Source organism: Sus scrofa, chromosome 1, assembly GCF_054392235.1.
Source record: "Sus scrofa isolate SSC_HxYL_T2T_F1_AM1 chromosome 1, Sscrofa_HxYL_maternal_Yorkshire_Landrace_v2.0, whole genome shotgun sequence".
NCBI classification, from domain to species: Eukaryota; Metazoa; Chordata; class Mammalia; order Artiodactyla; family Suidae; genus Sus; species Sus scrofa.
Genome location: NC_139383.1, coordinates 74,340,489 through 74,354,942, shown reverse-complemented (window position 1 = coordinate 74,354,942; position 14,454 = coordinate 74,340,489). Strand labels below are relative to the sequence as shown.

The window sequence follows — 14,454 nt, the reverse complement described above, 5'->3', positions numbered from 1 at the left end:
TACCAAGGACATTTTTCACAGAACTCGAACAAAACATGTTAAAGTTTGTTTGGAAGCACCAAAACACCCAGACTAGCCAAAGATATCCTGAAAAAGAAAAATGGAGCTGGAGGAATCAGGCTCCCTGACTTCAGACTACACCACAAAGCAACAACCGTCAAAACCGTATGGTACTGGCACAAAGACAGAAACATAGATCAGTGGAACAGGACAGAAAGCCCAGAATTAAACCCACGCACCTACAGCCCACTAATCTATGACAAAGGAGGCAAGAATCTATAATGGAGAAAAGACAAACCCTCCCCATTCAATAAGTGGTGCTGGGAAAACTGGACAGCCACATGTAAAAGAATGAAATTAGAACACTCCCTAACTCCCTACACAAAAATAAACTCAAAATGGATTAAAGACCTAGATATAAGACCAGACAGTATCAATCTCTTGGAGTAAAACATAGGCCAAACATTCGCCAACATATACGAGAGCAGCATCTTCTCAGATCCACCTCTTAAGAGTAATGATGGTAAAAACAAAAATAAACAAATGGGACTTAAATATAAGAGTTTTTGCACAGGAAGGGAAACCCTAAACAAAATTAAAAGACAACCCACCGAATGGGAGAAAATCTGCAAATGAATTGACTGACAAGAGATTCATCTCCAAAATTCATAAATACCGCCTACCACTCAATACCAAAAAAACAAACAACCCCATCCAAAAAATGGGCAGAAGATCTAAACAGACAGTTCTCCAAAGAAGACATACAGATGGCCAAAAAACACATGCAAAGATGTTCAACATCACTCATTATTAGAGAGATACACATCAAAACCACTATGAGGTACCACCTTACACCAGCCAGAATGGCCATCATCCAAAAGTCTACAAACAATAAGTGTGAGAGAGGGTGTGGAGAAAAAGGAACCCTAGTACACTGTTGGTGGGATTGTAAATTGGTGCCACCACTGTGGAAAACAGTATGGAGACTCCTCAGAAAACTAAACATAGAACTACCATTTCATCCTGCAGTCCCACTCCTGGGCATCTATCCAGAGAAAACCATGACTCACAAAGACACATGTACTCCAATGTTCGTTGCAAAACTATTTGCAATAGCCAAGACATGGAAACAACCTAAATGTCCATCGACAGAGGAATGCATCAAGAAGATGTCATATCTACACACAATGGAATATTACTCAGTCACTAAAAGGAACAAAATCAGCATTTTTAGCAACACAAATGGACCTAGAAATGATCATGCTAAGTGAAACCAGCCATACAATGAGACACCAACATCAAATGCTTTCACTGACATGTGGAATCTGAAAAAAGGACAGACTGAACTTCTTTGCAGAACAGATACTGACTCACAGACTTTGAAAAACTTATGGTCTCCAGTGGAGACAATTTGGGGGGTAGGGGGATGCACTGGGGTTGTGGGATGGAAATCCTATAAGATTGGATTGTGATGTCATTGTACAACTATATATGTAATAAAGTCATTGAGTAATAAAAAAATCAGCAGAAGGAGACTAACTAACTAAATAAATAAATAGGATTTTGTATGGTGTTAAGTTCTATGGAGAAGAATAAAGTTGGTTGGGGAAAAGAGCATGCTGTTGGGAGTGGCACTATCCTTCTAGGACATATTGAAGATTTGGCCTTTAACTTTGAGTGAGATGTGTGGCCGCTGGTGGTGTCAGAGAATAAAGGATGATATAAACCAATTTAGGCTTTGAAAAGGTCACTCTGTCTGTTAATGGTGAGAGTAGACCAGCAGGGACACTGGTTATTAGCCTTGGTTTCTGAGCTCTTCTGATTATTTTGATTATCTTCTTGGCTTATATTCTTAGTTTCCCCCATTCCAAATGTTTTGAAGGAAAGAGCTGTCAACGTACAGTTTTCAAAAAGCTAAAAATATGACTCTCATAAAAATATACAATAAAAATCTGTCAAATATTTATTAACTCATTAATGTCTCGCAAACTGGATAAAGGCACTTGAAAAAAAGAAATAGTAATAGAATTAGGTGCTTGGTTAGATACAAAATGTGTTAATGTTCCTTAGAGCATCAAACTATAACATTTGGGATTATCTTTCATAGCAGAGAGAAATCTACACATTAACACAAAACTTCATAGTGTCTGAGCTCTAATTAAAAGTAAAGAGCTAAAGACAGGTTTATTCTGCTAGACTTGAAAATAAAAGAATTCCCATCATGGCTCAGCGGTAACAACAATGACTAGTATCCATGAGGATGCATGTTCGATCCCTGGCCTCACTCAGTGGGTTAAGGATCTGATGTTGCTGTGAAACTGTGGTGTAGGTCGAAGACAGGCTCAGGTCTTGCATGGCCATAGCTGAGGCATAAGCCGGCAGCTATAGCTCAGATTCACCCCCTGGCCTGGGAGCTTCCATATGCCACCAGTGTGGTTCTAAAATGACAAAAAAAAGAAAGGAAGGAAGGAAAGAAGGCAGGAAGGAAGAAAATTAAGTAATCTTTGCTTGGGCCTATTAAAAATGCCCCAGCATACCAACTCTCTTTTGCTTTACTTGCAAATTTTGGGTAAAGCTTCTTCAGAAATTTCCATGAAAACAAGTTTTTGAAAAGTCTCATAAATAGTCTTGATTCATGTTTTCAATGTCCTAGAGGAATCTGAGATGGTGCTATGGTCAATTTCTCTTCCTCTTCTCTGGGACTCTTGCCTTTTTTCTTTGATTTCACTCCTTTACTGTTCCAATAGGGTAGGGATGAGATGCAAAGATGCATTTAGGCCATGGCATTACTTTAGTTATTAGGTTTATACTCAAAGCAAAACTCTTCCTTGATCATATTCTTATATTCCAGGGATACTATGTATATCATCCATGAAAATAACCTTCTTTTTTTTTAATAATTTTTTTTTATTTTCCCACTGTACAGCAAGGGGGTCAGGTTATCCTTACATGTATACATTGCAATTACAGTTTTCCCCCCACCCTTTCTTCTGTTGCAACATGAGTATCTAGACAAAGTTCTCAATGCTATTCAGCAGGATCTCCTTGTAAATCTATTCTGAGTTGTGTCTGATAAGCCCAAACTCCCCATCCCTCCCACTCCCTCCCCCTTCCATCAGGCAGCCACAAGTCTCTTCTCCAAGTCCATGATTTTCTTTTCTGAGGAGATGTTCATTTGTGCTGGATATTAGATTCCAGTTATAAGTGATATCATATGGTATTTGTCTTTGTCTTTCTGACTCATTTCACTCAGGATGAGATTCTCTAGTTCCATCCATGTTGCTGCAAATGGCATTATGTCATTCTTTTTTATGGCTGAGTAGTATGCCATTGTGTATATATACCACCTCTTCCGAATCCAATCCTCTGTCGATGGACATTTGGGTTGTTTCCATGTCCTGGCTATTGTGAATAGTGCTGCAATGAACATGCGGGTGCACGTGTCTCTTTTAAGTAGAGTTTTGTCCGGATAGATGCCCAAGAGTGGGGTTGCAGGGTCATATGGAAGTTCTATGTATAGATTTCTAAGGTATCTCCAAACTGTTCTCCATAGTGGCTGTACCAGTTTACCTTCTCACCAACAGTGCAGGAGGGTTCCCTTTTCTCCACACCCCCCTCCGGCACTTGTGATTTGTGGATTTATTAATGATGGCCATTCTGACCGGTGTGAGGTGGTATCTCATGGTAGTTTTGATTTGCATTTCTCTTATAATCAGCAATGTTGAGCATTTTTTCATGTGTTTGTTGGCCATCTGTATATCTTCTTTGGAGAAATGTCTATTCAGGTCTTTTGCCCATTTTTCCATTGATTGATTGGTTTTTTTGCTGTTGGGTTGTATAAGTTGTTTATATATTCTAGAGATTAAGCCCTTGTCAGTTGCATCATTTGAAACTATTTTCTCCCATTCTGTAAGTTGTCTTTTTGTTTTCTTTTGGGTTTCCTTTGCTGTGCAAAAGCTTTTCAGTTTGATGAGGTTCCATGGGTTTATTTTTGCTCTAATTTCTATTGCTTTGGGAGACTGACCTGAGAAAATATTCATGATGTTGATGTCAGAGAGTGTTTTGCCTCTGTTTTCTTCTAGGAGTTTGATGGTGTCCTGTCGTATATTTAAGTCTTTCAGCCATTTTGAATTTATTTTTGTGCATGGTGTGAGGGTGTGTTCTAGTTTCATTGTTTTGCATGCAGCTGTCCAGGTTTCCCAGCAATGCTTGCTGAATAGACTTTCTTTTTCCCATTTTATGTTCTTGCCTCCCTTGTCAAAGATTAATTGACCATAGGTGTCAGGGTTTATTTCTGGGTTCTCTATTCTGTTCCATTGGTCTGTCTGTCTGTTTTGATACCAGTACCACACTGTTTTGATGACTGTGGCTTTGTAGTATTTCTTGAAGTCTGGGAGAGTTATGCCTCCTGCTTGGTTTTTGTTTCTCAGGATTGCTTTGGCGATTCTGGGTCTTTTGTGGTTCCATATAAATGTTTGGATTGTTTGTTCTAGTTCTGTGAAAAATATCATGGGTAATTGGATAGGGATTGCATTGAATCTGTAGATTGCTTTGGGTAGTATGACCATTTTTACAATATTGATTTTCCCAATCCAGGAACATGGAATATCTTTCCATTTCTTTACATCTTCTTTGATTTCTTTGATTAAAGTTTTATAGTTCTCGGCATATAGGTCCTTTACCTCCTTGGTCAGGTATATTCCGAGGTATTTGATTTTGTGAGGTGCAATTTTAAAAGGTATCGTTGAAAATAACCTTCTTTAACAATTATTACTCAGTGTCTCAATCTCCAGGCGACTTATTTTTGCCTCCAGGAACTCAATTTACAAATCTCTAACCCTGGCTACTCTACCATATACCAGATCTATAATTTAAAATGCTCCCTGAGCGTCTCTATCCAAAGCACCCTGAATTGACAATTCCAGTTGAATTAATTTTTTTTCTGTTTTAGTCCAAATGTATTCCACTCTTCCAATATTCCTATTCTAGTTCTGTCCATGGCAGCATCATTTACTCAGTTATATAAATTTGCAATCTTTGAGTCATCACTGGTTCACATTCCATATCTACATAACTGTCAATTCTTGTTCTTCTCTATCATAACTATCTCTTTAATCTAATCCCTCTTCTCTCCCACTTTCACCATAGTCTCCTTTAGGTCTTTACTGTCTTTAGTTATGCTTTATTCTCAGTACTGCAAAAAAAAAAAAAAATTCTCCATTACTGTGAGCCTTCTCTTCCTAAAATGCCTATATGATTATATCATCCTGCTTAAATCTTTTTTTTTAATGGTTCCCTATTGCCTACAGGATACAACTTAAGCTTTTTAGCATAGTAAATACCAAGTGGGTAGATTGCTTTTAGCACTATCCCCATAATATCCATCAGTAACCCTAATGAACATAAGCTGTAGGTAAAAATAGTGCGCTTGCCATGCAGATGCCACTGTAAGACAAGTTCTCCAGTCCTTCCTCCTATCTAGACTGCTGCCTCTAACTCCTTTGATAGAGACATTCTGGGATGCCACTAGGTGAATTCCTACTCATTCTATAAAACCCCACCACTCAAAAGTCACCTCCTCTTTTGAAAAAGTTTTTTTTTTTTGCTATTATAGGGCTGCACCCTCAGCATATGGAGGTTCCCAGGCTAGGGGTCGAATCAGAGCTATAGCTGCCAGCCTATACCATGGCCACAGCAATGCAGGATCCGAGCCTTGTCTGTGACCTATATCACAATTCACGGCAATGCCAGATTGCTCACCCACTGAGTGAGGCCAGAGATCAAACCCGCATCCTCATGGATCCTAGTTGGGTTCGCTAACCGCTGAGCCAAGAAGGGAACTCCTGAAAAGGTTTCTGTCTCTTCTCCAAATGCATAGGCAGTTAATTCAGTATTTAATGCTTCTAAAACATGTCCACATTACCTCCGTTAACATCTAATTTTATTGTACACATTTAATTTTATGTCTTACTTATTCTTTGAGAGCACAATGGTGTTCTAGTAATCTTTGTTTATTCTGGTGCCTACCTACCACAATGGATCACTGTTTTTTGTTTTGCTTTGTTGTTTGTCACATATCCAAAGATATGTGAGATAAAAAGCAAATTTAATATAACTCTTAAACTTGGAGGAAGGAATTTTATTTGGGTTTATTTTAAATCTATAGTTCTTAATCTTTTGGATCACAGAACCCCTATTAAAAACTATGATGAAAAAATGAAAAAAAATTAAATTAAATTTAAAAAATTTAAAAAGGAGTTCCCGTCATGGCTCAGTAGGAACGAATCTGACTAGGATCCATGAGGATACAGGTTCAATCCGTGGCCTCGCTCAGTGGGTTAAGGATTTGGCGTTGCCATGAGCTGTGGTACATGTTGCAGATGCGGCTCGGATCTGGCATTGCTCTGGCTGTGGTATAGGCTAGGAGCTGCAGCTCCAGTTGGACACATAGCGTGGGAACCTCCATATGCTGTGGGTGCAGCCCTAAAAAGACAAACAAAAAACAAAAAACAAAAAAACCTATGATGAAAGTTATGACATTCTTCTCAAAAAGACATATATACATACAAAATTCCACGAAAAAGTTTTGGAGGATTCACAAACGCCGTGATCCCACTGAGAGCTGACAAGTTAGGAAACTATTCTTTCATTCTTGTTAGGTTTTTTGTTTGTTTGTTTGTTTGCCTTTTCTAGGGCTGCTTCCGCAGCATGTGGAGGTTCCCAGGCTTGGGATCTAATTGGAGCTGTAGCCGCTGGCTTACCCCAGAGGCACAGTAATGCCAGAGCCACAGTTACGCCAGATCTGAGCCTCGTCTGCAACCTACACCACAGCTCACAGCAACACCGGATCCTTAACCCACTGAGCAAGGCCAGTGATCCAACCCGCAACCTCATGGTTCTAGTCGGATTTGTTAACCACTGAGCCACGAAAGGAACTCCAGTTTTTTTTTGAGTAAGAAGAATATTCACATGGAACAAAAATTTTAAAGCTCTATAGTTTACAATAAACAGTGTCACCTCTAGCTCTGTTTCCACTCTACTCAATTCAATTCCTCTTCTATCAAAATAATCAGACTTTGTGTATCCTTCTGGAGACATTCTATACATATGCATGCATGAACTTAAAAAATTCTTTTTTTGACACCTGCATTTTTCCATTTATGTTAGCAATTGTTCTACATTGAATATATAAGATTTCAAATTCACAGAATTCTACTGCATTGCTGTACCCATTGTAATTTTTCTACAACATATTTGAAGATTTTGAAACAATTTCAAGCTTACAAAAAAGTTGTTAAGCACAGTACAAATCATTTCTTTCCTGAACTGAATGTAAGTTGCTGAATCAAAGCCACAATGAGGTATCACATAATGGCTGTCATCAAAAAGTCTATGTATGAATAGAAGTTCCCATTGTGGCTCAGTGGTAATGAACCCAACTAGTATCCATGAGGATGTGGGTTCGATCCCTGGCCTTGCTCAGTGGGTTAAGGATCCAGCATTGCTGTGAGCTGTGGTGTAGGCCAGAAGCTACAGCACCAATTCAACCCCTAGCATGAGAACTTCCATATGCTGCAGGTGCATCTCTAAAAAAAAAAAGAAAAAGAAAAAAAGAAAAAAAAAGTCTACAAATAATATATGCTGGAGAGGGTGTGGATAAAAGAGAACTCCTCTACATTGTTGGTAGGAAGGTACATCAGCACAGCCACTATGGAAAACAGTATGGAGGTTCCTTAAAAAAACTAAAAATAGAGCTACCACGTGATCCAGCAAACCCACTCATGGGAATATATCTAGAAAAGATGAAAAACTCTATTTCGAAAAGATTACATGCACCCCAATGTCCACTGCAGCACTATTTACAATAGCCAAGACATGGAAGCAACCCAAGTGTCCATAGAGAGATGAATGGATAAAAATGATGTGTCATACACACACTGAAATACTACTCAGCTGTGAAAAAGAATGAAATAATGCCATTTTCAGCAATATGGTTGAACTTAGAGAATATCATACTAAGTGAAGTAAAGTCAGATAGAAAAAGACAAATATTATATGATATCACTTATATGTGGAATCTGAAAAATAATATAAGTGAATATATACACAAAACAGAGACAGACTCACAGACATAAAAAACAAACTTATGGTTACTTAAAGGGTTCAAGGATGGGGAGAGGGGTAAATTAGGAGTATGGGATTAACAGATACACACTACTATATATAAAATACATAGCCAACAAGGGTATACTGTGTAACAGAAAACAATATTCAATATATTCTAATAGCCTATAATGGAAAATAATCTGAAATACGTACATACATACAGACAGACAGATGTATAGATAGATAAGATAGTATACTTAAAGCTAACACAGTATCGCAAATCAACTATACCTCAAACAAAAAAGTAAGTTGCTGAACTGATGTCCTACACCCTTGAATGCTTTCCTGTGTATTTTATACAAATAAAAAAATCCTCTTACATAACCACAATACAGCTGTCAAAATCAGGAAATTAACATTATATATTACTACCATCTAATTTTCAGACCCCATTCAAATATCACTAGTTGTCTCAATAACGTCCATTGTATCAGGTGGAATTCCTTAATATTTTGACTCTTATAGACATAATATTATAGATTACAGGCTAAATATTTTGCAGAATGAAACTAATTTGACTTGTGTGATACTTTCTCACATCTAGAACCAGGTTATGCATCTTTGCTAGGAGTATAACAGAATTGGTGCTGTGTCTTTCTAACTGCATTCTATAGGTGGCATACAATTTCTATTTATCCCATTATGATGATGTTCATGTTGATCATTTGATTAACATGGGGTCTGACAGACTTCTCTACTATAAATTCACTCACTTTTTCCATTTATAATTAATTGTATTTTGGAGTTGAGGTGACTTCGAAAATATGTAAAATCTTAATCTTCATGAAAACATTCATCTTATTCATATATTTAAATATATCTCTACAGGTTTGTGGGTTCCATTTTATTCAATGTGTTATGACCCACTAACCATCATTATTTATTTTGATGCTCAAATTGTCTCAGACTTGGCCAGTGGGAGCCCAGTTAAGCTGGCTTCTGTGTGTTCTTGACACATTCCCATCATTCTTTGAGTACTTCCTTATTTTCTGGTACCTTTTGATCCAGGCTAAACTTGTGCTTTTCCTGTCCCAGTGCTAGAATAGCTATTTCTCCAAGGTTTCTTGATTCCTTTTAGTGAAGAATGATATTTGGAAGCCAAAATATGGGTACTATGTGTGCTCACTATTATTGAGGTATTTCTGCAACTAGGCCTTCTCAGTGGATGGAGCCAGGAAAACATACACACACACATATACTTTTATTATCTATATTTATTTCTATATCTACATGTATTTCCAGCCACTGATATTACTAATTCTAATACAATGCTACAGAGTTTATTCTACTTTTCTCTCCCTTCCCTGACAGTGAGAAACCAGACTCCCATTATCCTCAATATATTTACTTATTTGATCAATTCTTCTGAATGTAAGCAAACTTCTAGCCACTGCTATCCTCTTCTTAGCATGGGCGCTCTTCTTACCCAACTGAGGATCCAATACCCGGCATCCCTCCTACCACACCATGTCCTCCTTTTCTTACCTGTGCTTGTATACCCCTGTCTGGACCTCTGTCACCCCCACTCCACCAAGCATAGATGCCTATCTAACTGTTCTTGATCCAATGGCTTTGGGAGGGAACTGTTTTAGAAAGGGAAGGGAAAGGATGGTAAATCTGGAATTGAGCGGTTTGTCCTGGATTTTATAGGCTTTTGTACTGGATGCAGGTTTGGGCTGCACCCCAGGAACCCCTTCAGTCCCAAGCAAACCTAGACATTAGCCACCCCAGGAAAATAAGTTGTCTTGACTTTCTCAAATGTCATCCGGTAACTTTTTGGTCTTCCTATGTATTAGAGTTACCATTCTTAAGAGTTCTTTAGGCACCATTATGAGTAAATTGTTAAACCTACATGGAAAGTAATGTAGCACAATCAACATCACAAATGAACATACTCTCTGACCAGCAAGTCTACTTCTAGGAATTTATCTTAAATACATACTAACCTTGTGTAGATACAAGTATTACCTGCAATATTGTTTGTACTAGAACAATAAAAAATTATTTTATTCTTGTAAAAGAATAAATTAAAGGGACATGTTAAAGAAATGATAGATCCTTTCCCCTTCCCATTAGGAACACAAAACAATAATCAAACAGAGTGGCTAGAAAAGTAACTCTAACAACGCTCAGAAACATGAATTAGCACCATAATATGAACAGGAATTAGTACAGTAGCCCTGCAATTTACAAGGCAAAAATGAAAACAAGATGACATGAAACAGCAAGGAAATAATTTTTCTAACAAATCTGCTTATCAGATACTCCTCAGAAAACCGTTTTCCAGGTCATTAGCTTAAATTCTTTTTACAGCCCAGTAGTGGTATCAGGACGCTTTTCAGGGAAGGTCCCCGCAGCAACTGCCTTGGGCATGTCAGAAACTGGACGCGAGTTTCAAGTCCAGGGGTCTGCCCAGGATTTTCCAGGATTTCGCACTGGATGCACGTTTATGATGCACCCAGGAACCCCTTCAGTCGCAAGGAAACCTGGATATTTGCCATCCTAGGCCCAGGCTGCACAGTGGGTGAGAGAACTAAGACCTGCGCTGTCCAACGCAGCACAGCTAGTCAGCTGCGCTATTTAACATTCAAATTAAATAAAGTTTAACAATTCAGTTCCCTGGTCGCAGTAGCCACATTACAAGTGATCAGCAGCCACAAGTGGTTAGTGGCTACCACATTAGCCCAGATAGAGAATCTTTCCATCACCCTAGGAAGTCAATGGGTCAGCGCTGACACAGTTCGGAGTTAACAATGAGCTCGAAAGCCACTAAGCTCCACAACCAAAAATAAACAACCGCAATAAACTTTCCACATAGTTTGAGGGGGAAGTTATGCTAAGAAACGCCAAGGAAAAAACCTGCAAAGGCACCTGCCAGCAGGCTTTCTCAGAGAACTCACTCGTAATTCCCACGGCGGAGGCCGTCGGTCTTTCTGTGGTACCTAACTCCTCAGACTTCGAGAACGGATTGAACTTCCAAAGCGATGGGCAGCCGAGGGCAAGACCCCCGAGATTTAACTGCTCAACGGCAGACGCCAGTATTCACAGGGCGGGCGAGTCTTTGCTCGGTGTTTCACAGCCGGACGCCAGCGGGTCTCGCGCGCCCCTCTGTCAGGTGCTGGACACCCGCCGGGCACAAGCAGCCGCTAGTGTGTGCGCGCTCCCGCACGCGCGCTCGCCCGGCGGCGCGAGAGGCTCTCGGCAGCCAATGGGGCGGGGCGTCGCGCGCCGGGGGCGGGGCGGTGACGCGCGCACCTCGTGACCCGGCTCGCGGCCTGCGCCCAAGGAAGCCGGAAGCGGCGGCTGTCCAAAGGACCGACTCCGGGCAGAGAGGCGGAGGTCTGCGCCCTGGGGTTTGTGAACCCCGCGATGGACCCGGACGGGACAGTCGCGCGGCAGAGGTCATCGCTGCTGCTGCCGCGGCTGCTACTGGTGGCGTTGCTGTGGTCGGGGCTGGCTCTAGGCACCTTCTCCTTGGGCAGCAGTCCGCACCAGGTTCTCCACGACCTCTTGTCGGAGCAGCAGTTGCTGGAGGTGGAGGACTTGTCCCTTGCTCTGTTGCAGGGCGGAAGGTTGGGACCACTGTCACTACCCCCAGACTTGCCGGATCTGGATCCCGAGTGCCGAGAGCTGCTGCTGGACTTCGCACACAGCAGCTCAGAGCTGACTGGGTGTCTAGTGCGCAGCGCCCGGCCGGTGCGCCTCTGTCAGACCTGCTACCTCCTCTTCCAACAGGTCGCCAACAAGATGGACAACATCACCCGAGCCGTGGGGGTGGGTAGAAGAATACACCCGTGACCTCTGGCGTGGATGGTTGGGAAGGGAGGAGGATGTAATGATGGTTACCTCTGGGGCCTCAGTTTCCCCATCTGTGAGACAAAGGGGTTGATTAGAACTGTGGAGTTAGGGGCATCAAAAAAGTGGGTGGTATTTTAGAGCATGGCGTTTGGATTTTTGCCTCCCTGGTTCCTTTTGTGCATCTTCTTGGTACATGTTTGCAGATAGGAATGATTAGTTTTCTTGGGGCTTCTGCTCCCCAACCCTACCTTTTCTTCCCACTTTGCTACAGCTTGTTCCCATCTCCACCTGGAGTTCCCAGGAAGGACTCTTTCCTTTTGCAGTCCCAATTCAAGTGGGGAAACTACAGTGTGATGTTGGTTAGGAGCTTGAGCTTTGTAGCTAAACATTTTCAGATCACCACTTTCTCTCAGTTTGACTTTGGATTAATTATCTTGGAGTCTTAGTTTCCTCCTTTGTAAAATGGAGGAAAAACAGCTGCCCCATGTGACTGTTAAAAGAATTAAAAGAGATAATGCATCAAAGTTCATTTTAGTGATTTAGACTGTCTGGAGCTGGAGTTCCCATCGTGGCTCAGCAGTATCGAACCCAACTAGTAGTCCATGAGGACACAGGGTTTCATCCTTGGCCCCACTCAGTGTTGCAGTGAGCTGTGGTGTAGGCCAGCAGCTGCAGCTCTGATTTGACCCCTAGCCTGGGAACTTCCATATGCTGTGGGTGCAGCCCTTAAAAAAAACAAACAAAAAAACCCAAAAAAACCCCAAAAGAGTCAGTCTGGAGCCATTCTTCCAGACCACTTCTTTTCTGCTTATTAATGCTGTTCTCTGGGTAAGTTATTCTCTGTGCCTGTTTTCTCATCTGTTAGTGGGGGATGAAAGGAACTCTTAGAAAACTGGCACATAGTAATAATTCTCAGTAAATAGGAGCTAACATTTTACAAAACGGTAAATCTGCCCTCCATTCTTGATTATCTTTGAGCTCTTCTGGTCATGTGGTAAGTGCTGTGAGAGACAATTAAAAGGAAGAAGGAAAGAAAGAAAGAAAGGCACAGAGACATGCTCCTGTTCCTAAGAACCTTATAGAGTCCAGAGTAGGAAAGGATTAGTGTCAGGGCTGGTGGGAGTCATGAGATGTGGGCTGGATATGCCTTATAAAAGAAGAACCTCAGGAATAGACATTGGGATTATGGAGTGGAAAGTTCCTCTTGTATTGAGAAAAAAGTCGTGAAAATGTGGTTGGAATTATTTCAACAATCGTAAGTTGATTTGACAAAATATAAACATATATAGTTGCATCCTACTTTAAATCAGCCTGATGTTAATTGATATAAATATATTTTTTTCCATAAATAGAGGATTTATTTGCATTAAATAAATTCTGTGGTCAGGAGTTCCCGTCGTGGTTCAGTGGTTAACGAATCTGACTAGGAACCATGAGGTTGCGGGTTCGATCCCTGGCCTTGCTCAGTGGGTTAAAGATCCGGAGTTGCCGTGAGCTGTGGTGTAGGTTGCAGACACGGCTCGGATCCTGCGTTGCTGTGGCTCTGGCGTAGGCCGGTGGCTACAGCTCCGATTGGACCCCTAGCCTGGGAACCTCCATATGCCACTGGAGCAGCCCTAGAAATGGCAAAAAGACAAAAAAAAAAAAAAGCTATCATTTAAAAAAAAAAAATTCTGTGGTCAGTCTTTCTGTAATGAGCTAGTTTTCAGTGTAGTTTAAGTAAATTTAGGCTGATATGTAATATTTTTCAGGCATACTTCTGCTTTACTTTAAAATCATAGTGATTTATATAAAATAATCACTGATTTTAAAGTAAGGCACCTAAGGAGTTCCTGCTCTGGCCCAGCTGGCTCAGCTCCCTCTCCATAGTGCCCGAATGCAGGTTTGATCCCCAGGCTGGCCCAGTGAGTTAAAGGTTTCAGCGTTGCAGGTCAGACCCAGGAACTGTATAGCCAAAAATAAAGTAAAGCACCTAAGACTTGTCCCTGTCAACTACAGCAAGGTATGATATGGCCTCATATTCTGTTATAAGCAATTAGGTAAGTTATTCCATAGCCAGAATGATCATGAATAATGATGCAATCATGGATCTTTTGAGGAAGCAAATACTTTCCTTATTTGTGTAGTTACTGAGGAATTAAGAAGAAGTTTAAAAATTACCCCAGACTTGGGAGTTCCCGTTGTGGCTCAGTGGTAATGAACCAGATTAGTATCCATGAGGATGCAGTTTCGATCCCTGGCCGTGCTCAATGGATTAAGGATCTGGCGTTGTTGTGAGCTGTGGTATTGGTCACAGAGGGGGCTCAGATCCTGTGTTGCTATGGCTGTGCTATAGGCCGGCAGCTGTAGCTCCAATTCAGCCCCTAGCTGGAAACTTCCATACGCCTTGGGTGTGGCGCTTAAAAAAAAAAAAGACCAAAAAAAAAAAAAAAATCACCCGAGACTTAGTAGTACAGTATTATGGGCATCTGTGGGCCAGTAATGGGCCAA

The 14,454-nt window shown here is 40.9% G+C and overlaps 2 protein-coding genes across 5 annotated transcripts in view; one reads left to right on the top strand and one right to left on the bottom strand.

Annotated features, from left to right (window-relative positions):
- NR2E1 (nuclear receptor subfamily 2 group E member 1) overlaps positions 1 to 11,402 on the bottom strand; it is a 111,556-nt gene extending 100,154 nt beyond the window's left edge. The window contains exon 1 of one of the 4 annotated variants that reach the window (XM_084962576.1): positions 11,067 to 11,402. The gene's annotated coding sequence lies outside the window, so the exon portion shown is untranslated. The remainder of the gene's footprint in view (positions 1 to 11,066) is intronic. The other 3 variants (XM_084962570.1, XM_084962590.1, XM_084962564.1) reach the window with 3 other exon arrangements.
- A 65-nt stretch (positions 11,403 to 11,467) lies between these two features.
- The window catches only part of OSTM1 (osteoclastogenesis associated transmembrane protein 1), a 41,774-nt gene continuing 38,787 nt past the window's right edge, over positions 11,468 to 14,454 (top strand). Inside the window, exon 1 of the mRNA XM_001927476.6 lies at positions 11,468 to 11,940. Within this exon, the coding sequence (XP_001927511.1) occupies positions 11,536 to 11,940 (405 nt within the window). The 5' untranslated portion in view covers positions 11,468 to 11,535. The remainder of the gene's footprint in view (positions 11,941 to 14,454) is intronic.